Below are 23825 nucleotides of genomic sequence, written 5' to 3'. Positions count from 1 at the left end.
AACTAGGAGGGCACAGGCCAATTTCAGCTGAGAGCATCAGCTGTCATTGTGCTTGGAGGGATGTCTCCATACTTGGCCCATCCAGTCCCTGTGTCCCTCAAGCCCGACCCAAACAAACCCAAGTCCTGCTACTCAGTTACCTGGAAGCTGTACAACACAGCAATGTTGATCTCCACCAGGGCCTGGTCCTTCCACAGCGAGGAGGTTTTCCTCATATCCAGGTTCATTTTCTTGGCCACTTGCTGCAATAAAACATGGTAGAAGGTGAACATTTGTAATGGCCAAGAGCCAAGACCAGCACACTTGCAACAAAGGGCTGACGTTTTGCCTTCCTCTGAGGAGACGTGGTCCTGCCTTTTCCTCTCCATGGCAGGAGTGTGGCCAGCCTGGCCTCCCTTCCTCCCCTAAGCACAGGAAGGTAACTAAGTGCTGTCATCAAGAGCAGTTGCTCTCTGTGGGAGGAGAGGAAATAGGTGGGTCTGTGAGATGGAGCAGGAGATGGAGGTGATCCGTGAGCTGGGAGGAGCAGACTCCTGCACCCTCCCCATGTCTCCGTGCTGCTCACAAGCTCCGTGCGTTCTCAGCCTGTTTCTTCTACCTGGAGTCCTTTCCCCGGGCACTATCACAGAGGGACATGTGCACACACACATTTGCTGCCACCCCTCTGGTTTCCAAGTGACTGGGAAGGATGCTAACAAAGTGTGCCCCTTGGAAGGGCAAAGGAGCCACCCTTCATGGGTGCAGACCCCTTGCACCAGCACCTCCCCTTGGCATTGTCACCAAGCCATGCTAAGAGCATCCCTGAGGAGTCACCAAGTGTCTCAGCACCCTCTGAGCCCCACTACATCTTAGCACTTGACTAGGTGCCTGCTGATCCATAAGGTCGTAAGGGGAGCTCAGTGGACACCACACTTGCTTGAGTTAGGTATTAGCTGGCCCCATAGGTCACAAAATCCATCACACCCTCCATACCTCCAGAAGAACATCAGTGCCCTCTCTAAGGGAGACTTGGATGTCTCTTGCGGTGTCCTGCCTGCTCCCCAGTAACTTCACACACCTCAGAAGCCCCTGATCAACTCAAGGAAGGGGAATTACCTCTAGTATGTTGTAGCGAGAGTTGTCACAGTAGTCCCGGACCCCAATCTCTGTGCCCATGTACCAGCCACTGAAGGGGCAGGCGGAAAACTCCAAGCCACCAATCTCAAGGAGCATGTTAGAAACTGCTGGCAAACCATACCACTTGAGGCCCAGGTCCTTAAACCATTCAAACCTGGTGGGATACAACAGGCAGGGAACGGAGGAGGTTACTTTGCCACCAGTCTCCAGGCGAGCAGAATGCTTCCTGAAAGCAATATCTCCCTTAGGGGCTGTTTATAGGGAGAAATGGGTAGATCAGGCATTGGAACATGTGGTGGAATCACCATCCCTGGAAGTGTTCAAAAACCTTGTAGATGAGCCTTTTAGTGCCATGGGTTAGTGGTGGCCTTGGTAGTGCAGGGATAGAGGTTGGACTTGATGAGCTTAAAGGGCTTTTCCATCCCAGTTTATTCTATGATCAGGAGTGCTACAGAGTGATGTAAGTCCTGGGAAATATCAAGAAAAGGGAAATCATCCTTGGGACAAGGGCACAACTCACTTTCCACCTCCAGGTTCTGCCAGGCTTACATCAGAGTGGAGGGAAGACCTGGAAGAGGGTCTTGGGTCAAGCGCCCAAGCCATGGCAAGGAAAGACCAAGCTCAGGAGATGGCTTAGGGTGAAACCAGATGGGCTCAGTCCTGCTGATCCCCAGCTTCGGGGCTAACTCTGACTTACTTGGGATGTCGGATGGGCACTTCCAGCACGAGCTCTGGAGGGATTTCAAAGAGCTCTGGGTCATTGCCATTGGCTTGGAGGAGCAGAGGCAGGATGTCGAAGCGCCCATGTGGTGCCTTCCATCCCTGCTGAATGCAGATCTATGGGAGAAACAAAGATGGGGTTCAAGCATTATGGGCAGGGAGTTGCATGGCACTGAATAAGGTCTCGTAACAGCACCTCTGCTCAGCCCTTGGGGTGGAATAATAACCTCCATCCAAGGGAGCTACAACATGGGGTTGCCTGTCACAGCCAACCCTGGCCAAGTAAGGGGGAACTAGAGTGAAAATGAGCTTAGAACTAGATCCCAGGTAGGATCATGCTCTGAAAATGCTGCTTGTGTCTGTAATGGTGAAGGAGAAAAGGGAAGAGAAGAAACAAATGCAGCTTCATTGCAGTGGATGTGACAAACCCTGCTTGTCCCAGCACCCTCCTCCCTGCTGGGATGGTCAGGATGCATGCCCCCACGAGCCCGTGGTGCCCAGGAAGGATGGATACAGCCTCTGTCAGGTATGGTGATGGTGCCTCTGTCAGGTACGGTGCTGGTACCTCCGTCAGCTCCACGTTTGCAGGGTCTCCCAGGATGGTGCCATCGGGCTGCTTGTAGCCGGCGTAGCGGATGAGCTGGGCATTCCAGATGCGGAAGTCGTGCTTGCCGTCCGTCCGCTGCGGGAAGATGGTAATAGCAGATCTGGAAGGAAAAGGCAGGGGTTGTCAGAGGAAGTGTTGCAGGGAAAGGTGCCGTCCCTGCCTGCACCACCCTGTGCATCACCTCTGCTCGTGCCCTGGGTAAGCCCCAGACATCTACTGTATTCCTTTCACTAGAAGCTGCCATGGCCAAGTGTGCTCCAGCTCTGGAATCTGGGGTGTTCCCAGCAGTTCAGCTCCAGGCAGAAGCTGGCTGCTAAGATGGGGCTTCACATAGAACTGGAGAGCACCTCGTGCTCTGAATTTGATGCACAATATGGGGAAGGAGAATTAATGAAAAGGGGAATCTGTGCCTTGAGATCCCACTGAGAGCAAGGAGGAATACCTTTGAGCAAGGAGGAATACCCTTGGGCCAGCAGGACACCTTCCCTTGATATTGGGTCCCTCTAAAGCTCCACAGGAAAGGAGCTGGCTACAACCATCCTGCTGTGCAATGACTGCTGAAGGAGACACCGTCAGCTGGGTTGATACACACCCAGAGGCCTTCAGCTATAAACCCTGGAGGCTCCCTGGTACTCACCTGAGATTCCCTTTGTTGGTAGCGTATTTGATGTGGTTGCAGATGTAATTGAACATCCCATGGGCTGTGGTGCAGTCCCGGGCATCAAACACCTGAAAGAGTGGAAGCAATTGTGGTGATGCTACAGGATGCTCTGACTCCTTAGGACAGAGCCAAGCAGAAGAAACACAGCACAGGGAAAGCTTTAGATACCACCATGACTCGTTAGGTGTCTAAAGCTCCAGAACTGCGTGTTCTCTGCCTGTACAACACTGGAATGCCTAATGCAGCTGCCCCTTCTGCTTGGAGAGGTGAGTCATCTGCTCCTGAGGCAAAACCCTCCTCAGTCTAGTGCTCCCAGCCTGTCGCTTACCCACCAACAGTTTGGGTTTCTGCTGTTTGGCTCTTGAAGATCAAGATTCAAAGCTGAAACAGGGTAGGTCTCAGGTCTGAGGGGTACTGAGAGGATGGAGAACCACAGATTTGAATCAGAGAATCACAGATTCTTAGTTTGTGTTGGAGGGACCTTTAGAGGCCATCTAGTCCAACACTCCTGTGATGAGCAGGGACACCTTCCACTAGACCAGGTTGCTCCAAGCCCCCTCCAACCTGGCCTTGAATGTTTTCAGGTATGGGGCATCTATAAAAGGATGGAGAAACCAGGAAAGAGGGTCAGCAGGAGGCTTGAAGACAACTTCTTGCAGATATAACTCCCCTCCCTGAATCCAGAGATGCCAAAAGAAAGAGTGGAAGAGAAGAGTTGAAGCTGGGAGCAAAGGCTCAGCCTCCTGGCCCCAGGCAGTGCCTGTACCCTGTGTGAAGCAGCCACAAGAACTGCTCAGCAGCACTTGAGCTGTGTTCCAGGTTACAGAGGGAGACGTCATCTCTGTACCATGGGATTCCACTGGAGATACTACTTCAGAGCCTACTCTACGCTTCCAGCTGGTCAAAGGGCACTGAGCCAAACCTGCTTCTGCCATAGCATCTCTGTACCAGGGATGAATGTGCCCTGCTGCCTCTCTCCAGCAATAGTTTTGGAAGCAGCATGTAAGATACTGAAGGAGTATCTGATGTTGGAAAATGTTCTCTAGACAACCAGCTTCTAGTTGGCCCCTTTTCACTCACAGACACCTCAGCTCCACCTACCCCACAGATGCTTTCCCAGCTCCTGCTCTCTTCCCAGCCTCTGCACCCCCAAAGCTGTTGAAGAGAGCAGGGCTGCTGTGTGCTGAACTCCCGCAACTGTACCTGTGCTGTGCTTCCCCAGGTGTTTGCAGAGCAAGATTTGCCTGTCCAAAACTCCGGGGCATCCTTTGGCAGCCAACCTGGGGCTGGGGCTCACCTGCAGCTTGGACCACTGAATCCTGCCCACACAGCGGGCTGCGTTCCTCCAGGCATGCTTGGCTCCGTAGATCAGCTCTGTGTCCCGCAGCTGGTAGGTATCAGTGGCTTCAATCTCCTTGGTCACTTCCTCCAGCCTTTCCATGTGGGCCTTGGAGCCAGATCTGCATGGGTGGGGAACGGAGGAGATGGCAGCTGTCCACTGAGGCGGAAGGCAGGGAATCCTGCTGCTCTCCACCTGGGCACGAGTTCATAGAGTGGTTTGGGTTGGAAGGGACCTTAAAGCTCTTCCAGCTCCAACCCCTGCCACAGGCAGGGACCCCTTCCACTAGAGCAGCTTGCTCCAAGCCCCTGTGTCCAACCTGGCCTTGAACACTGCCAGGGATGGGGCAGCCACAGCTTCTCTGGGCACCCTGTGCCAGCGCCTCAGCACCCTCACAGGGAAGAGCTTCTGCCTCAGAGCTCAGCTCAGTCTCCCCTCTGGCAGGTTAAAGCCATTCCCCTTGGCCTGTCCCTACATCCCTTGTCCAAAGCCCCTCTCCAGGTTCCCTGCAGCCCCTTTAGGCACTGGAAGACTGCTAGAAGTTGTTTCTTTCTTAAGCATATGTGTGCACATATATACACACATGTATATATATGTGTATATATATGTGCACACATATGCTTAAAACACGGATGAAGATATTAAGATACGCTGTCAGATAATGGATGACCAAGTGCAAATGGGAGAAGTCAGTAATTTGCACAGAGGCACACACACACCAAATACTACAAGTGAAGCTCCACTGCAGAAGCAGTGTCAAGGTCTCAGCCTGCTTTGACTCTCAAGTGTGAAAGATCAGATGATGTGTGACATCTCAGCAGCAGCAGCAGCCTCGGACTGCGACATTCTCCAGCCAATGCTTACCTCTTTATAGAGGAGTAGTACTGGTCAATGAAGTCCTTAGCCAAGAGGAGCACCTCCTCTTTTGTCTTGGTATCTTCTGACTTACGGATGTGCTGGCTAGGAGTCATTACTGAGCCCATGCAGATCTGCTCGGTGCACGCTGTGGTCTGGTGGGACAGAAGGAGACAAGAGTGTCTTGGGTTACTGAAGCACATTTGACTATATGAGCAGGGCTGGGGGATGTCAGTGGTTAGCTGTGCAGAGGTCAGAGGCATCTTTGACAAACAGGGACATTTCCGGCCTATTTGTTTTCACACCCATTGGCAATGTTGTAATTGGTAATGTTGCTCAAGCTTGTGCAGTCATCTCTTGTCCCATCCTATACGGACAATTGGGTCTCACTAGATTCTTGCCCAGCTTGGAGTAAAGTCAAATGCTTTTCTTTATGTATCACAGGACGACTTTCCTCTCACCCAGGCTGTTACACCAGAGCTTTGAATCTCAACCTCCAGAGACAAGACGACTGATCAGAATTCATCCAGTCCTGCACTTCCAGGTGAAGCCACCTTGGAAGCCCTGCGATCCACTCCATTGTGCTCAGGCAACTTTCAGCCAGGCCTACCTACAATACTCACCATCGCCGTCTTGAGGTGCAGGGTGTCATGGAGCACGGAGCCTGTCTCCCAGTTCTTGATTTTCACAAACCGGGGGCATTTGGAAGGACTTCCATTCACTGTGTTCTTGGTCGGGGACTGCCGCCCCGATGGCGGAGGCTGGACAACAAGAAGGGTAGGCACAAGGTTAGTGCTCCGCAAGGAGATACAGAAGAAAGGCCTCAGCAAGCAGCATCATGTATTAGTGGATGCCTGCCACTTAAATCCTAGTGACAATATAGTGAGACAAGGTACAGGATCCAAGTATTTGGCAGCATTTGGGATCCTACAGTCGAGCAACCAACTCCCAATGAAACCGAGAAGTCATCTCCGTTTACACGAGAGTCAAACCTGTAGAAGAGGAGTTAAAAACAGACATAGCAGCAACTTAGAGGAGAATGTTTTGTTCAAGTTTCCCAGCGGAAGACTTACCTCTAAAATGTATTAGATGTTTCTTTTTAAGGAGCATTTTAAGGAGCATCACCTGCTCAGGCTTTGCATGTGCCAAGCTGATAGCAGCACTGAGATAGAGCTAATTGTTCCTCCGAGCAAGCCAAAGGCACAGCTCCTTTGATATCAACGCTGGGAGATCATAGGGATAAGGATGAATAAATTATGCAACAGGAGGGCTGCTGGATTATGCAGTTACTTCAGTCTCAGCTCTGAAGCTCCAGCCCTCCCTGCTCCTCTGCGTCATGGTGTGCTCATCAGCACATCCCGAGCTATGCGCCAACAAAAGGAAGAGCCTCAGCCAGCAGAGAGCTTGTAATGGGAAGAGCTGGCTGCAAGTGCTTGTGTTAGCACGTGTTGTCACAGATAACATCTACCCGTTCTACTGTGACCCTTCTTTGCCCCAAGCACTTAAACGCTTAAAGAGCAATCAGTGTTTGCTGGCATGGGACAGTGGTCTGGAAAGCAGGGAATCCTGTAGGAATAAGATCTTATAGTAGGGTGCAATCCACACATGTAATCACAACGGCGTTACTGCAGGCTTCAAGGGGTGACCTTATCCCACACCAGAGTATCCTGTAAAAACCTCCTTATATTTGGCATCTCTTAAAGGCTTCCATCTCTGCAAATCAGGCTTGGACCAAGTTTTGATGTAGCCTTCCTACATGAACCCTGTAGCTTGTGTCCCTTTCTAATGCATCTGCAAGGTTTGTTAAAGATGGCACCACCTTCAGCAGAGCTGTGCAGTCTCACCCTCCTTTTTGGTGGCCCTGGGCTCATGTCACGGTTGCAGCCCATGGACTGGCACCAATAGTATAAATCAGTGTTATTACCGCCTGAAGGACCAAGTGAAGAAGAGCCAGCCCATGGTGGAAGAAATTCATGTTTCAGAACAAACACTTTTGCTGATGAACAAAGACCCAGGAGGGAAAGCAACAGGGGCCACAAGGATGGCAGAAGCAGGTGAGGCTCCAGACCTAACTTATTCCTACTTTGCCAGGCAGAGGGTTGCTCTGCTCTTCTCAAGCAGAATGATGCCTGATGCACCGCTGCATTGCCCTGGTGACAATGTTGGTCCTATTTTTTGCCTAGTCCTTGTTTTTACCATATGTTCCATATTCTTTCTCCCAGAAAACAGGGATTTTGCTGTCAAGCAGCCTGAGGCTCACAGTGTAATACTGTGCACTGAAAGCATACACTGGGAGCAAGAGGCAAAGGATGGAGGTGGAGGGAGAGCTCTACCCCTCATCCCTTGGTAGGACCCTCTTTGGTCCTCACAGCAGCTGAAAGCAGCTCTCTGCACACCCTCAGGCTATGCTGTCACGGGTCTCTGCAGCATTCCTCATGTCACAAATCCCATGAGCTTCCCTAGGAACGTCTGAAGTCCTAGCCCCTGAAGCCAGATGACCGCCCAGTGGATCTCAGCTTCTCTTTCCCATGCTGCAGAAAGCAAACACAGTACTTCATATACAGCTCAGAAACACTAGTAAATAAAAAAAAAGCCTCCTAAATGTAGTCCTGGAAAAGCACTGTTTTTAAGGTGGGGGCTTTTCTTTTCAGTTTTGTGGCATCTGGCCTGAATGATGGCAGTTTCTGGCTATTTCTTTCTGCTTGTTTTATGCTTTCAAGGTGAAACCATTCTTGAGCCTCCAACAGCATCTTCTGCTCTCTGAACCAACCTGGGCCACCCTTAGGAGCATGGGGGATAATCTCCCACCTTCCTTCTGAGTGTGATTGCTCAGAGCAGCTCTGTGAGACTGGCAACACTGGTGCTGAGAAGCCCCAACAAACCAAATCCTCACCTTTACCTCCCATTGCCAGACAGGGGTTGGAAGTACCAAGCAGAAAGTGCTGCTTGTATCCAGCGTCACCTTTTTATTCCGAGTTAGTTTTGGTTTGCTGATGGGGTTTCAATGCAGCTTAGGAGGCATGCTGCTCAACAGCATCTTGCTGGAGCAGGTATGGGACAAGCCTGTGTTACGAATCCAGATGTAGCCATGATCCTTGGATCCTGGTGGACACTGGCTGTTTAACACCTGCCTGCGGATGTTCTGCCCTAAACCTCTCTCAGAGCTGCTCCCTTTCCATGCAGGAGCTAGGAAAGTGTGAATCCTTGCTGAAAGAGGGTCACGATGGAATGCTGAATGCTGAGTCCTTAGGATGCCAGCCAGACTGGAGCAGCAAAAGGAGACACCACCTACAAGAAGCAGAGGTGCCACATCTGGCAACCACAGCACAGAGCAGCTACGGAGAGAGTGACACCCAGGAGAGCCTGGGAAGGAGCTCCGTGTGCGTATGTGTGTATTCGCCTTCCCACACGGCAAAGCTGAAGCCAAACACTACCCCTGGTTCTGTCAGGGAGGTTGTATGAGATCTTTTCATGCTTTAATTAGGCAGCTGCAGTGTTAGTGACTCAGGAGTGGGACAAACGGAGAGACTGATGCAGCAGTCGGGGCGCACGTGCATTATGCAAACAGCTTTTACACGGGAGCGTGGTGGCACTTGTCATCAGCACACAGCTTGGGAGCTGTCTGAGCTCCTACAGACACAGGGGAGAAATGCACCCAGCCCTGGGAGGCTCTTGGAACCGGAAAGACAGGGAGCATCCTCCTCGCTGCAGACCTGAGTGAGCTCTACAGGTCCTCAGCCTTCCTCCTGCTTCCCACCTGCGCTTCAGGAGCATGTATTGTCCTGCCGAAATTCATTGACTGCAGGAGGACAAGGTCTGCAGTGTTAGCCCAGGTCATAGATATCATAGAATCCCAGCCTGGTTTGGGTTGAAGGGGCCTTAAAGCTCACCCAGCTCCAACCCCTGCCACAGGCAGGGACACCTTCCACTAGAGCAGCTTGCTCCAAGCCCCTGTGTCCAACCTGGCCTTGAACACTGCCAGGGATGGGGCAGCCACAGCTCCTCTGCCACCTCCTCATAATAAAGAATTTCTTCCTTATCTCCAACCTAAATTTCCCCAGTTTAAGTCTGAACCCATCACCCCTTGTACTACCACTACAGTCCCTGCTGAAGCTTTGAAGTCCTTCTCCAGCTTTGTTGTCAGCCCCTTTTGGCACTGGCAGCTGCTCTTAGGTTCCCACATAGCTTCTCTTCTCCATCTATTGCCATGCTGACGTTTCCTTCCAGCCTGCATTAACCCCACTGGCTGGAAGTGTGGGTTTTTTGCTTTTATAAAGCTGTAAATCATCCTTACAAGCATGGAGCTGACATGACTGCCTTCCCCTCCTAGCTCCACGGACAAACACACCACTGGTTACCCTGGAGCTCCTAACAAATCAATCCGTGTGGGCTGAAATAGGACTCACGTAGGACCTGGGCTGGTGTAGTCACAGCATTTTGCCATCACTCAGGTTTAGGGCCAGGAGGAACTGGGCTCCTGGGAAACAAGCAAAACACAGTGCCCAATTTTGCAAGAAACAAGGGGTATGGATTGATGCCCAGTGGGTATTTCAGCTCCTTATTATGAGCCTCAGTCAGCATTCCCCGCCTGGCCAAGCTGTAAACCCCACCAAATCCTGCTGCAAAGGACAATGTGTAAGAAGAGCTCACACTTTGCTTGGCCTTTCCCTGTGTTCACAGTAGTTACTGCTGCTTACAAGTTCAGCTGCCTTGACCGCATGCAGCCCTAGGGAATGACTGCGGGAAGCATGAGGGAAAACCCAAGCTGCCTTCAGAAGTGCAGGCACATCGATTTGGGGATAAGGAGGATGAAAAGAAAGCTGCATATCTAGTGGGAAAAAAAACCTAAAGAGTTTATTAGCAGCTTAAGACTGGGAGGTTTGGCAGCCCTTACACGGAGAGAAATTAAGCTCTGAACATAGAAGGTTATAAAGTGCTTACAGTAACAGACACGTACATGCAAGGAGCTTAGCGAAGGAGGCAAGACAGTGTCTTTCCAGAGCTGGGGCAAAGGGACCAGAGCTCTGACCTGTCCTTGGGCAAGATGGGCTCGTGATACCTGCCACAGTGCATTAACCATGCAGTGGGACATGGGGCTGCCCAGGGACATCTCTCCAACAGCTGAGCAAAGGGTGATGCAGCGCTTGGATACACCCAGCTGTGTGTAGGATGATAACCACCATAAAGTTGTTTATGCTGCTGGAAGACCTGGCCACAACCCTGAGCTACAGCCAAGGCAAGGTGGAAATAAGCTCCTAACTGCATCTAAGCATCCAACCAAGTTGGTTAAAGCCATGCAGCAAGTCTGCCATGGACAGGAGTATCTCAGCTGCCGTCATGTTCATCAACACCTTCACAGGGGGTCTCCAACACTGTGAGTGCCGCAAAAGTGGAGGTGAACATTACATCAAAGTGGTCCTCAAACTGGTCACCGTGTCCTGCCCTGGTGCTGATTAATCCCATCAGGGAGACACGTTTGCCTGAACATGCTTGGCAATGCTCACACACGTCATGCTTTTCCCAAGGTGATCCTTCTGGCCTGGCAGGGTCTGCCTTTACGTCTCTGGCTTTGCTACAGACGGAGACCTAATCCCCTTTTGACAGGGAAGCCTGAGAATTTATGCCTGTGGAATGTGAGGAGATGAAAAGGCACCGTCGAGCACATTGTCTGAAGTGCTCTATCGAATTACCATCATATGAATCAAAACGACTGTAACGACGCAGCTTGGCTCTTAGCCGCAAAGACAGACAACAGTCCCAAGGGAGGTGTCAAAGTCCTGGTCCCTGTGCTCCCATCCCAGTCTGACCCTCTGGATGAAGAGCATCATTCTCCAGTAACCTATACCCTGCTTACACCACAGGGAATTCGGCTTCATTCAAACAGTCTCTATGCTCCATCAACTGCAGCTCTTGGGATCAAAGGCCTTCAGGGTAGCACATGTAGTCCTTGCATGTTCTCTGTGGTGTGAGAGCCCACCAGGATGGGTTATGTACCCCCAAACCCTTTTCCCACCCAAACCAGCACAAACCATGGGCTCTTACCTGCTCTGCTTCGGAGTAGGGGTTGTTCAGGACCACAGGCACGTTGCTCTTTCCCCACAGGTCACCGAGGACACGGTCGTTCTCCATCCCGGCTGGTAAAGCTTTCTGCAGCTTGTTTTCCCCTTCCCTGAAACTGAAGGGTTAAAAACCATTGGGGTCAGCGGGCTGGAGGGTGGCTGGGTGCCGGGACCATGGGCCAGGTCCCGGAGTGGTATCTCCAGGATCTGCTCCAGCTGTTTCCCACGAAGGAGCAAAACCTCGCGCATCGCCCTGCAGGAGGGGAGGAAATGCTCTGCCTCGGCCAAGGCGATGAATCACCGCAGCGAAGGCAATCCAAGCACAGCAGAAATCCTGCTGCACAGGCAAGCACAGTGCTTGCAAAACAACAGGAAACCCCTGCCTGACACTGCCTCTACACACCGGAGCCTTTGCACCCCGAAACCAAGTTGGAGCCCTGTGAAAGCAAGCATGGCGCTGGGGGAAGGAGAGCCGCACGCGCTTGCAGCTGCAAAATCTCATGGTGAAACCTCATAGCGAAACCAGCTGGTGTTTATGAGCAAAGAGAGAAAAAAATAAGCCAAGATAAAATAGGTGGCTCCCAGGAGGAAGAGACAGCAATCTCTCTTCTTCCTGACCTTTAGAGATGCTGCAAAGGCTGGTGAGCGCAAGCGATTTTCCTTAAGCAAACTGATGGATTGCCTCCACAGAGGATGTTGGTAAGGCTGGGGGACTGAGGACACCCCCAGCGTGAGCTGGTGTAACTCACGGTGCCCACAGTCTACCACGCACGTCTTGCCTGGGGAATGTACCATGGGATGTCAGGGAGGCTGTTAAATGCCATCGAAGCAGGTGATGGAAAACCACTGCCATATGAGCCTGCACGAAGGAGAAAAACAAATGGGGTTTAGAGACAGGATAGTCAGAGAAAGGAAGCTGTGGCATCTGCACCAAAGATGCCAACCACTCTGGTGAGGCCACACGTGGGAAGGAGCACCATGGGTTTAACTGCACGGGCCACAGACCAGGATGGGTACAGCCCTACAGCTCGCAGCCACCCTGCCCTTGCCCAACAGACCATCGAGGTAATGTGCTCTGGCAATTGCTTTGCTCCTGCTGTCAGTTCTTGCAAGTCTTCCAGATGCCCACTGAAGTCAATAATGACCCTTCCCATTAATGATGGTGGGCTTTGGGCACCGACCGAAGTAGGACACTCACACTCAGGGCATAATTCACACCAACTCAGCCTTTTGATACCGTCACAGGAAGACACAATACGTACAAGACAAATTCCATTTCAGAGTCCTCCTTGCCCCCCAGTTCGCATCTTTAGGAACAGTTTAAAGGAAACGCTTCACTTGAAGATGATCTCCCTGTGAACTAGATTTTCTGTATGTTTTCTGCTTTTACAGAGCAATTTTCAGCTGCCAAAATATTACACTCAGCTCCTGGATACCTTCCAAACAACGGCTGCCTTAGGGTGATAGTGGCCAGCTTGATGCAAGCAGGGAGGTACAGAGCCATAGAGACAGCTTCTACTGGGTTTTCTAGCCCCCCCCCCCCAAGCCCTGAAAGCTGTTCTTTTGTGACTTGGCTGCTGCGAATACATGGAAGGGTTTCAATCAGATAAAGCACAAGAAACCCCACCCATTGCACCACACAACCACAGCCAAAGACAACAGGTCCTGGCTCTCTGCTGCACGGTGGAGGCACTGCCGGGAGCACTCGACAACCATGCAGGTCCCCCAGGGCTGGGGACAGCCATGTACCCACTCTGCCCTCTACCAGCCCATCCAAAGGGGAGGTTTGAGGGTCTCTTGGCACATCCAGCTTACCTCCATCTAGAGAATTCCCAGCAGCAAGACATGGAATTAGCAGGATGAACATTCAGCAAATCTGGCTTTTCCCTCAAAGTTAAGGCCAGCTATTAAATATCCCAGAGAATACCAATTTCCATGGCTGCACATCCATACCTTCTCTCCCATTATATCTAGGAGAGTGAAGGCAGGTCAACACCAAGCTAGTAAGCACATGAAATGATGGGCATACATGAGCCATCTCTTGTAGCTGATGCTACAACGCTACAAGCACTCGCGAAGTTGTCCTCCCTGTAACTGGCCCAAAATCATAGAATTAAAGAATCATTGAATGGTTTGGCTTAGAAAGAGCCTTAAAATCATCCAGTTCCAACCCCCTGCCATGGGCAGGGACACCTCACACTAGGCCACGTCACCCAAGGCCCTGTCCAACCTGGCCCTGAACACTGCCAGGGATGGAGCATTCACAATGTCCATCAAGAAATCAAGACACAAGCACTAAATCCCTAAGGCAATAGAAGAAATAACTTTGTTTTACTGGTGCCTGGGACTCGACACAGGGAATCTGCTTCCAGGAGGAACACAGTGCCTCTCCGGGGGCACAGCCTTTGCCTCTATGCAGCCAGGAGAGGCTTGGGCAGACAGAGCCCAGCGTGCCAGGTATCCCACAGGCACCTCCAGAATGACACTGAGCACATGCCTGCAGGCGCCTGGCACAACCTGCTGTTTCCAGGAAGGTGTTTGCCTGTTTAAAGCCTGTCCAAACGGGTGTTTGATGACACGAGGGAACCTTGGAGAGGAATCCATCAATCGGCAGCAGCAGCAGCCGGAGGTCTCGGCTGGGAGGCAGCATGCGGAATCTCATTGTCTGCACACCAGCAAAGCCATAAATGCTGCAGCCTGTGCCAACTGCAGGGGAAAGGACCAGATGCTTGAATTAAGTCATCGCTGTAGTTGGCTACTTTGTGTATTACAAGTATTACTGGAGCAGAGCCCCGTTCCCATTCACTGGCCTTGAGCATCACCCGACAGAGGAGCAGGGAAGTCCGGGTGGGCATTAAAGGTTGAATGCTCAGGAGCAAATGTTCCACATCCCATTGTGTGTTTGCCACAGGGGCAGAGAGCCTTGTGTAGTGCTGTTCTTGATGAGCTGCCATGACCACGAGTGCATGCCCCTGTGCTGAGCTAGGGTAGACCTGTCATGGATAAGGCTGCCCAGAAGCATCCAGCTCTGTCTTTTGGAGAGAGACAAAGAGAAAAGCCCATTCAGAGCAGCCACAGCCTCACCCCAAGCCTAGCCCAGATGGGAAAAAGACATAAAACTGATCAATTCCTTCATTTTACAGGTATTTCCTGCCTGGTTTGTGTTTGTGAGGTCAGACAGGATCAGGATCTTTGGGGTAAGTTATTTTCCTCTCTTGACTTGGCTTCCTCACTGCCCAGAAGAGACACAGGGTGACCTGCCCTATTCCCATGAGGATGCTGCTCACATAGTCAAGGAGGGGGGCAGAATGGCCAAAACACTTGCCCGAGCTCAGTCTCCAGATAACGTTTCCAAAAGCACTTTATCAACAGGAGAGCCCAAAGGGCTCATGGGTTCCTGGTAGGCAATGGGGAGGATGCAGTTCCCCCAGGGCAGCCGGGTTGGACCCCTACAGGGAGCTGCCATGGAAACAGCCCTGTCTGCAGCCACGCAGGGAAGAAGGGAGCTTGCCCTTGGATCCCGCAGCCTTTGGAGACATTAAAATCACCCCTTTATAGTCTTTGAGGCACTGGAGGCAATGCTGAAGATGTGTCCTTGGAGGTACGTGTTTGAACTCTCCCAAAGGCCAGATCCCGGTTCCCGAGATCCCTCTCTGACCTGCTGCCAGGTCTATTACATACTATCAGCAAGGCCTCTGGGTTCAGAGCAGGTTTCTGGGAAAGGACCGCGTTTGAAGTTGTCTTTTGTTCCAAAAGCAAAATCTGTTACTTAAAAAAAGCAAGAGGAATCCTGCCCTCCCCCGCTGGTGCAAAGGCAGAGCCGTGGATGCTGCCTCACCTCGGGAAGAGCATCTGGCTGTTGGGAGAAATGAGAGGCACCACTGTTTGCTTTTGACTAATTTGATGATGTTGCAGTGCTTGGAGTGATGCTGCTGAGGCAGCCGTTTCTGAAATCCCTCCAAAGCTTTTCCAAAAAGGAAACTGGAAAAATAATGAGCAAAAAAAAAAGAAAGTTTGTCACTTTGCTCCTTTGAATTTGCCTGGCAGAAGAATCTCTCTGATTTCCCAGGCAGAGATACTGCTGGCTGCTGCAATCCCCAGGGCCCGTTTGGGTGAACAGATAAGGATGCTGCTGTCCACACTTGGGATGACAGCTGTTGTGCCATGATGCCAATAGCAGCACTCTGCTGTGACCATGGGGATGGACTCACCCCAAACCCTTGTCCATGGGGCTGAAAACCCTACACTTGAGCTTGGGAAGCTCAAACGTGCACACCTTGCTTCGTGTGAGCTTTGGGAGAGAAATACCTTTATCTTGCTTTCTGCTCATCTCCTGGTGTGTCGCTGGAGATGGCTGCAAAGCTGCACTGCACATTGCTCCTCCATCCAGTGCTAAGAGGCTGGGGTAAAAACCTCTTGCCTCACCTTTATTTTGCCCCACAGAAAAACATACTCCAAAGGGCACTGCATCCTCAGAAGTTAATATCCCCTTGCAAGCGTACTCCTTTGGCAGCTCACAGTCTGTAACACTGGAAAATCTGGATACCTAAAAGGGGTTGACAAAAAAGCTGGAGAGGGGCTTTGGACAAGGGCCTGTAGGGACAGGCCAAGGGGAATGGCTTTAACCTGCCAGAGGGGAGACTGAGCTGAGCTCTTAGGCAGAAGCTCTTCCCTGTGAGGGTGCTGAGGCGCTGGCACAGGGTGCCCAGAGAAGCTGTGGCTGCCCCATCCCTGGCAGTGTTCAAGGCCAGGTTGGACACAGGGGCTTGGAGCAAGCTGCTCTAGTGGAAGGGGTCCCTGCCCGTGGCTGGGGTTGGAGCCGGATGAGCTTTAAGGTCCCTTCAACCCAAACCAGGCTGTGAAAGCTTGCTGCTGCAGACTCCTCACCTCGAGGGTTAAAACAAGGTCTGCCACAACAGCACCCGTTCGAGTGAGAGGCAGGAGAAGTGCTTGGGCAGGACCTGGGATTTGCGGGGTGCAGAAGATGGAGCAGAGCTCCAGAAGAAGCGGGAATGTTGGAAGCAGAAATAACTCCCAAAGGGGCAATATGCCCTGAGCAGACAATTGCAGAGCAACCAAAGCAAGAAACCTCTTCCTAAACGAGAAAGGGGAGCTTGAACAGCACCAAGGAAAGAGAAGAGAAGCCTCACCAACAAGTACATGGCATGGCTTGAAGGAGGTCTTGTGCCCTGGAAGGTGAGAGCATTGCTGGGCTGTGCCCAGTGCTGTGATTAGGGACTAATGAGCATGGCAAGCCACACAGAGCAGCTCTGGGGAGAGACCTATGAAATATGAGGTTGGTAAATGCCATTGGAGTAGGCATTGACACAGAAAGACCTGGAACAGACCCAAGTCATCCCAAAGTCCCATCAGCATTGTTCAACATTCATCAGCCGGTGTCAGATGCAACCTACAACCACCACGCTCGTCCCTTCCCAACCATGCCCAAAGAGCCCTGGGGCATTCCAGCTTCAGCATCTTCTTTGGAGGCCAAACACAGTTTAGGTCTGCCAGGAGGGCACACGGGATGTGGGTTTGTCTGCTGGGACCATGTACAAGGAGAGTATGGCACCCCATAGGATGGAAGTACATCAGCACAGGGGCCGAGTGCGTGAAGGGTGCCTTGGAGACTGGTCTGAGAAGGCCCCACGGGGGTGTATTTGGGTGGAATATGCTGACACTGGGCACAAAATGCCTCTTTGGATTAGACTGATGTAGTCAGAGTGACGAGGAAGAAGGATCCACCGAGGGAGAAGGGGAGGGTTATTCACAGGCAAAGCTTCCTCCTTCTCCACTTTGCAGCATGGCAATGACATGAGAGTTTCAGGGAGCCTTTTCATTGCAGAGGTTTTCAAGTTCTCGTGTCCAAGTACAGAATAATGAAGACATCAGAAATGCAAATGAAATGTTTTGAGGCACACAAAGAGATTTTGGCGGCAGCGAAGGAGGTGGGAGGAAGAGAATTTTCTCTTGGAGAACTGCAAAATTATGGGGTTTGTTCCAGTGCAGGATGGAGCCTGAAACCTTCATAAACAGGATTCCTGCTCTCAGCACGCTGCTCCCTCTCGGGGCTGCTGATGCTGCTTTTTGGACCCGACCTGCCATGTTTCCATCATGCTGTTCATGTTATGGAATAGACCTGAGAAGGAAAATAAATACTGGCAACTGAGCGGAGGGGAGAGAGGGAGGGAAGATGGGACATGACAATCTCCCTAGAGCGCAGAGGGAAAACAGACCTGGCTTAGCTGGCAGTGAGTGAATCAAACTCTATTTTTGTTTTCTAGCCCACGGTGAGGCTCATGGCAGAAATGCCAGCTCTCATCATACCTTGCACCCCACTTCCATGCTCTGTGCTGTGATTGACTTCATTGCAGATGGCTTGAGCCAAGTAGCAGACATTGAGCCGTGGTCACAGCCCATCCCAAGGGCACGCGCCATGGATACAGGGCACCTTACAGCTGGAGCAAACGCCAGGTCATTGCAGGGACATGCAGAGCATGGGTGCAGCAGATGGAGAAGAACTGACTTCCCCCCCAGTGCAAACTTCACCGTTCCCAGTTTTCTTTGGAATTAACATTAGAGACATGGGTTGGAAGCCTGAAGCATCAGGTGTAGTTAGAACCCCATTTGGCAAAGCCCACCTTGAAGAAGCGTTTGGCTCCATGTGAAACCCTCGGACATGCACCATTCCTTTCTGCCCTAGGAAAGCTGTCATGGCTCTGCAAGCCAAATTCAGTTTGACAAAGTGCTGCAGGCTGTGAAGCTCAGCACCAGGCAAAGAGAGAGACAGAACAGGATTGGTACCGAGACCAATGGATCAATGGCCAAGTGGTCCAGGCTGTAGGTGTCAAGCTCAAGGTTTTACACCCTCCTGTTGTCCTGGCAGAGCTCTGTTCTTGTTTTGATTAATGCCAGCCCTGATGCTCCCCCCCAACCTGCAGAAGTCAGAGCCTACGGCACGAGAGCTGCATCAATCTGACAAGGCTCGCTTATTCTTTCGGACATCTCTTTGACATCAAGCAACAGTCCCCCCAGTTATCCGCTCCCCATTGCTCCCTGACCTTCCTGCACTCCTTCTATGGACCAAGAAAACTTTCACTGCAGAAGACCTTCAGGATGCCCCAGCTCTGCCTGAGACCAAGCCAAGGAGATGAATCACCCCCAGCACATCGCAGCAGTGGGAGGAAAGGTGGCTGGAAAATGCCCTTTACCTGGCAGAGCGGCTCTCAACAAGTTTTGCCTGCAGTAAATCTCCTTCCCCATGTCTCTGCTCAAGCCCAGGTCTCCTCATCCATAGAGTCCTACCGCAAGAGACAGGCTGCAGCTTTTCATTGTGCAGAAGACTGATTTTGACTGAAAAGTGGATTTTCAGTCCCAAGGTACATAGATTATAGAGATACTTCTTTAAATGGTACCGGAAAAGAGAATGAGTGCAGCCTTGTGGAGTACCCACTTTGCTGATATTCCTCCTGGTTTCGCATCCTTCAGTTTAAGTGAATTCAAAGTGTTTGGGTTTAATCTCTGAGGAAAAGCGACTCCTCAAAGGAAAAAACACACAATTTTCCTCCCTCTCCCAGCTGGAGCAGAATTCCCTCAGAGACCTGCAGCTGGTGGGATGGGGACACAGTTTGAAGGGTGAGGCTGTACCTGGTATCAGCGCTTGGGATTGTGTCCCCTGGGGGATTTGCTGGCCTGCGACCCCCCCTACAGCAGCCTAAGCAAACCCAGAGGCAGAGAGGGGATCTTTAAGCACCCCTGCACATTCTCTGGACCTGTAGTGAAGCACAGCCCTGTCAAGGCTCCAATCCTTTGTTTGGTAAAACCAGGTCCCCCCGGGATGGCTTGATACTGGATTAAAGGATATGCAGTCTGAGGAGGTAACCCTCAGCCTTCCAAAGAGAGTGCTGGGCTCAGGGGTTAAACTACCTCCTATTGCACAGCAGAGACCAAACCCCACTGCTTCTGAAACAGCCAAAAGTACAAGACGGGAAAAGGGATGGCAGGGGAGGGTGTCCCCAGCATACCCTGTCCCATTGCTCTTCCCAGACGTCTGCCACCCGCCACGGGCACCGAGCTGAGCAGATTTGTTTTCCCTCTGACTCAGTGTGACCACCCCAACGGGCTTTGAGCAGGGATAACGCATCATTTGGGAAAGCAGGAACGAAGATGGGAAACACACAGCGCGGGTGTTGGTTTGCGACGGGAGCCATTGGGAGCTCAGCCTGGGCGCTGGCACCGAGCTGTGCACCACAGGGGTCCTGCTCCTCCCCAGCTCTGCCTTTCCCCTCTTGTTGTAGCCGATAGAATGGATGAATACAATCTTTCCCCCTCCCAAAGGAAGCAGGTGCAGGAGGGGAGCTTGGAATTACAAATCCCTCTGTCACTGGACCGAGATACCAGCTCAGGCGAACCTTTCACAGCCAGTCAATAAGTGAGGGCAGCCACAGCCTGCCGCAGCACTTGACACTGCTGAAATGTGTTCAGGGACCTGGGGAAAGGCAACAGGAGAAGGCAACCTATCATTGCTAACAAACAGCCAGGAGGCAAGAGAGCTGGCACCAAGAAATAGAAACAGGCACTAACAACAGCTTCTGCAAAGCATGAAGGGCCACAGGGAGCTGCTTCGGCTCCGCAGAGATGGGCTACATAATGCTGAGGAAGATCAGGGGGACACCACCACACACATGGCCCCTTGCAGAAATAGGTATCGGAAATGAAGCGGTTCCACCCGCACAATGGGACTTCACCCTTTTCAAGAAGCTATGGGGCAAGCACACACGTCCCCATCTTTGTGATACATGCATATATGTGTAGAAATAGCTTGATCTAGAAAGAGCGGAGGGGATGAGCAGGCAGCTCCGCTGTTGGGTGTCAACAAGAGATGGCCATTTCTGAGCTCTTGGTGGGAAACATCTCCCTCCTTTGAGGAAATAGAGCACCCGAGGCAGGTCCCACTGGCCTTGTACTGAGGTCCCCTTGGCTTCAGCTGGAGCTGGACCAGGGCTCCCCTCTCCCTTCCCCAAGCAAGATCCTGACTGCCAAAAGCACAGAAGGTTTTGAAACTCGTTTCTCTTGGGAAGCATCACACCCTGCCAGGCTGACCTTCCTTCTCCCTCTCTGGCAGCTAATCAATAGCAGATTTCAACTGGAGAGCTCTAACGCAGCACAGCAAGGACAGACAACACCATGAATCTTATTTGGCAGGTGGGGAAACTGAGGCACGGGATTGTGTTTCAGCTTAAAACAAATGAGATCAAGAACATGGAACAGAAACAAATCCCAGTCCAGCCGGTGACCCACCACATCACACAGCTCAGCTTTACATGAGACACAACTCTTGCTGTCTACCCCATTTCCCATGCTTACATCTTTCTCCCACCACCTATTCCAAATCTTCCATTACTTTTATCTTCCCTTCATCAACTGTTTCCCCCTTTTTTCCCCATCCCTTCCTCTCCACCTCCGTCCTGCTGTGTCAGACAGCAGCCGTTTGTGGAGAGCTGCTCACCAACACCCAAACCAGCCGCGTTGGGTAGCCAAAACCACCACATTCCACCAAAGGTAAAAAAGTTATTTAGGGACCTACCAGTCTACCTGGACTTCTATATCTCTTGTCTCTACCTTGGAGGGTGCATCTCCATCGCTGTCCTTACTGCTGCTCTTCAGGAGATCCAGGACAGGCTCGATTTCTTTGAGAAGTTCATTGTCTTCCACGCCACCGTTGAGGCAAGGGTAGCTGCAAGCACCCGCCTTCCCCTTTCCACTGCCCTGCCCTTTGCCACCGGTAACGACGCCGTTAACATGGACCATCGGCTCCACCTCCTGCCCAATCTCCCTTGTCCACAGGGAGCCCATGGTGCGGTCGGCTGCTGGCAGCGGCTGCTCTTTGCTGTGCAGGCTTGGGTTGGACAAGTCAACCGCCTTCGGAGCCGGGCAGAGGGGTCTGGTGACGCGGATGGTTTTTGGTGTCCCGTCGCCTGCAAAAGTGGTCTCCAGGTGAGTGGTGAAGCCCTCGGGGCCCCGCAGGATGAGGACCACGTAGGTCTCGGAGGCGATGCTTCTCAGCGTCTCCAGCGCGGTCTCATAGCTCACGTCCACCAGCGGTTTGCTATTGACGGCTAAAATGATGTCCCCAGCCTGGATGAGGCCACTCTGCTCTGCAGCCCCTCCCCGGATCAGGTCGGAGATGATGACGGGTGGCTTGCTGACGCGCTCCTTCACCAAGAAGCCGAGGCCGCCCACCTTGCGCTTGAAGAGCCTCACCGAGATGACGTTGGGCTGTATCTGCTGCACGCTGAACACATTCTCTTCCATGGCAGCCCCTCTTTTTCGAGCCTGCAGACCAGGACCTTGGCACTCGTGGAGCACAGAGGAATTCACTGTCTGAGATGCTTGTCCACACCAAGGTGGGGAAGGGACAACTCTTTGGCTTTTGAGCAACCAGCTTCACTGCAGAACTCCTCTGGGCTTTGGCTGCAGGCTGGTTTTCTTCAGCATACTCACTGCTGCCTGTCTCTGTAATGCAGCCAGGGGAAAACAGGGTGTATCACCGGTGGAAAGCAAGGCTAGGAGCAGGGCTGGGCATCGCAGGGGCTGGAGGGGACAGCATGCCAGCTTCCAGTCAGCCTCTGGTCCTGCGCTGGGCAGAGGAGGGGATGCAGCCCGCTCACTTCACCGACATCCCTGTAAGCAGTGCACGAGCCTCTTCAGCTGGAAAGGAAAAGAGAAGCAAACAACAAAGGAGAAAGAGAAGTGAGACAGGGCAGGCGTTAAGTGCCGGCGCAGCACGGGGCTCGGCGCGCCACAGACACCCCCGTGCATCTGCCTGGCCCCACACATGCCACCCCTCAGGCTGCGCGCTGGAGCCAGGCTGCAGCTCCCCATTGCTCTGGGCTTTGTTTCCTCCACCCCTCCCTGCCAAAAGCAGCACCATCTGCTCGGCAGAGGATGGGGAAGTGCGGGGAGAGCCTGGGGAGGGGGAGCCAGGCTCGGACCCTCCCTGCTTTGACCATGTCTACCAGTCTGGCAAATGGGTAGAGGTGCATGGAGACCGGCTCCTGTGCCGGCCGAGGATGTCCTCTCCGTGTGTTTTCCAGAGTATCCAACAACCTGATGGTTGAGGTGGATCGGGGTGAGCAGACAGGGACGTGCGTTGCTACCCAGGATGAAACCCGTTCCATAGGCGCTGTCACACCAAGAAGGTTTTACTCTTTCTAGCAGCAGCCACAAGCAAACCAAGGCAGTAGAAGACATTCAGCTCCCCTTACCCTGAGTTACAGCAAAGCACTCGGAACGGCGAGGGCTTTTAAGCCTGGCTACAGGGAGCACAGCCTCAGCCTGGCTCAGCTCCTCCTCTGCCCGTATTTCAAGCCTGGCACAGGGACACAGGAGGCAAAGCTCGCACTCCCCCGTGCCCAGCCCTGCCATCCAGCTCTGAGCAGCTCCCAGACAAAGTGCTTCAGCTGATGGAAACCCATCTAGAGGAGAACACGCAGGGAGTTTACCCAGCTCTCGGGGGAACCTCGTGCATCGGGGCATGACTTTCTACTGCCCATGTGTGGCTTGAGGAGCCACGTCTCATTGGCTCCTGATGAGACCCTGGTTCCTACACGCCACTGCTCGCATTCTCTAACTTCAGCTCTGAAACCCCATTCTCTGCATCCCCCTCCTGTTTCTTAGATGCTCTGGAGAACGTGTCTCCCTGGGACCGTGCCCTGACATTTAGCAGTGCACTGAAAGGCAGATGCCTTCTTTTCCTTTTTAAATCTGCATTTTGGGCAGAGAACAGAGGGCACGAGATCTGCAGGCTGGAGGCACTGGGGTGCCAAATCAAACGCTCTCCTGTCGCACAGAGACAGCACATTCAGGGCAGCATTTGAACTTTCAGACACGGAGCCGCCCTCTTCCAGGCGCTCCCTTCAGCTCCCAGATGGGAAAGACAGGGATCTGCGGAGCAGGGCAGGGACACCAGCCCTGGCATTAACTCACTTGAGCATTTTAATCCCCCTGTGATGAAGGCTGCTGACCCCAGACTGGATTTCTACAGGCAAGTAAAGAGTAGAGCAATTAGAGAGCGATAACCCAGGCTGATGGATTTAACCCCTATTGCCCTTCTCCTGCCATTACTCATCCCTGCAGAGCAGCAGTAATGTACAAAGGGTAAATGTCACCTGAGTGGGTCAGTGGGGAGTCACCTCTTCAAGGGCCAATTAACCCAGGTGACATAAGCCCTAATTGCCCAGTGACTTCCCACCAGTGGCCCTGGGCAAAGGTGACTGGAGCAGGACCTCTGCCAGCAGCGATGGCTTGTGCCACCTCACAGGGCTTGGGGCAGCAGAGCAGGACATCTCCAGGTCCTCAGGTCATCTGGGCAGGGAAGGTCACATACCCGGGGAGGATGGAGGGAAGCAGAGATCTGCTTCTATGGGGAAGGTCCTGTTCCTCTTCTCCTTCCTTTCCATCCCCTCC

General features: G+C 52.4%; 1 protein-coding gene across 5 annotated transcripts in view; it reads right to left on the bottom strand.

Moving 5' to 3' along the window:
- The window catches only part of NOS1 (nitric oxide synthase 1), a 77779-nt gene that overhangs the window by 26152 nt on the left and 27802 nt on the right, over positions 1-23825 (bottom strand). For 4 of the 5 annotated variants that reach the window (XM_062631128.1, XM_062631125.1, XM_062631124.1 and 1 more), the window contains 10 exons: positions 20944-22067; positions 11341-11473; positions 5922-6059; positions 5308-5453; positions 4402-4564; positions 3081-3172; positions 2402-2543; positions 1814-1953; positions 1096-1270; positions 141-242 (listed from right to left, as the gene is read on the bottom strand). In XM_062631128.1, the coding sequence (XP_062487112.1) occupies positions 141-242; positions 1096-1270; positions 1814-1953; positions 2402-2543; positions 3081-3172; positions 4402-4564; positions 5308-5453; positions 5922-6059; positions 11341-11473; positions 20944-21671 (1959 nt within the window). In that variant the 5' untranslated portion in view covers positions 21672-22067. Of the gene's footprint in view, positions 1-140; positions 243-1095; positions 1271-1813; positions 1954-2401; positions 2544-3080; positions 3173-4401; positions 4565-5307; positions 5454-5921; positions 6060-11340; positions 11474-20943; positions 22068-22966; positions 23507-23825 lie in introns of those variants that run through there. The other variant, XM_062631126.1, reaches the window with a different exon arrangement.

Source organism: Pezoporus occidentalis, unplaced genomic scaffold (assembly GCF_034315485.1).
Source record: "Pezoporus occidentalis ecotype Australia unplaced genomic scaffold, CSIRO_AGI_Poc_V1 ctg37, whole genome shotgun sequence".
Taxonomy (NCBI): Eukaryota; Metazoa; Chordata; class Aves; order Psittaciformes; family Psittacidae; genus Pezoporus; species Pezoporus occidentalis.
This window is presented reverse-complemented; position numbering and strand designations above follow the sequence as displayed.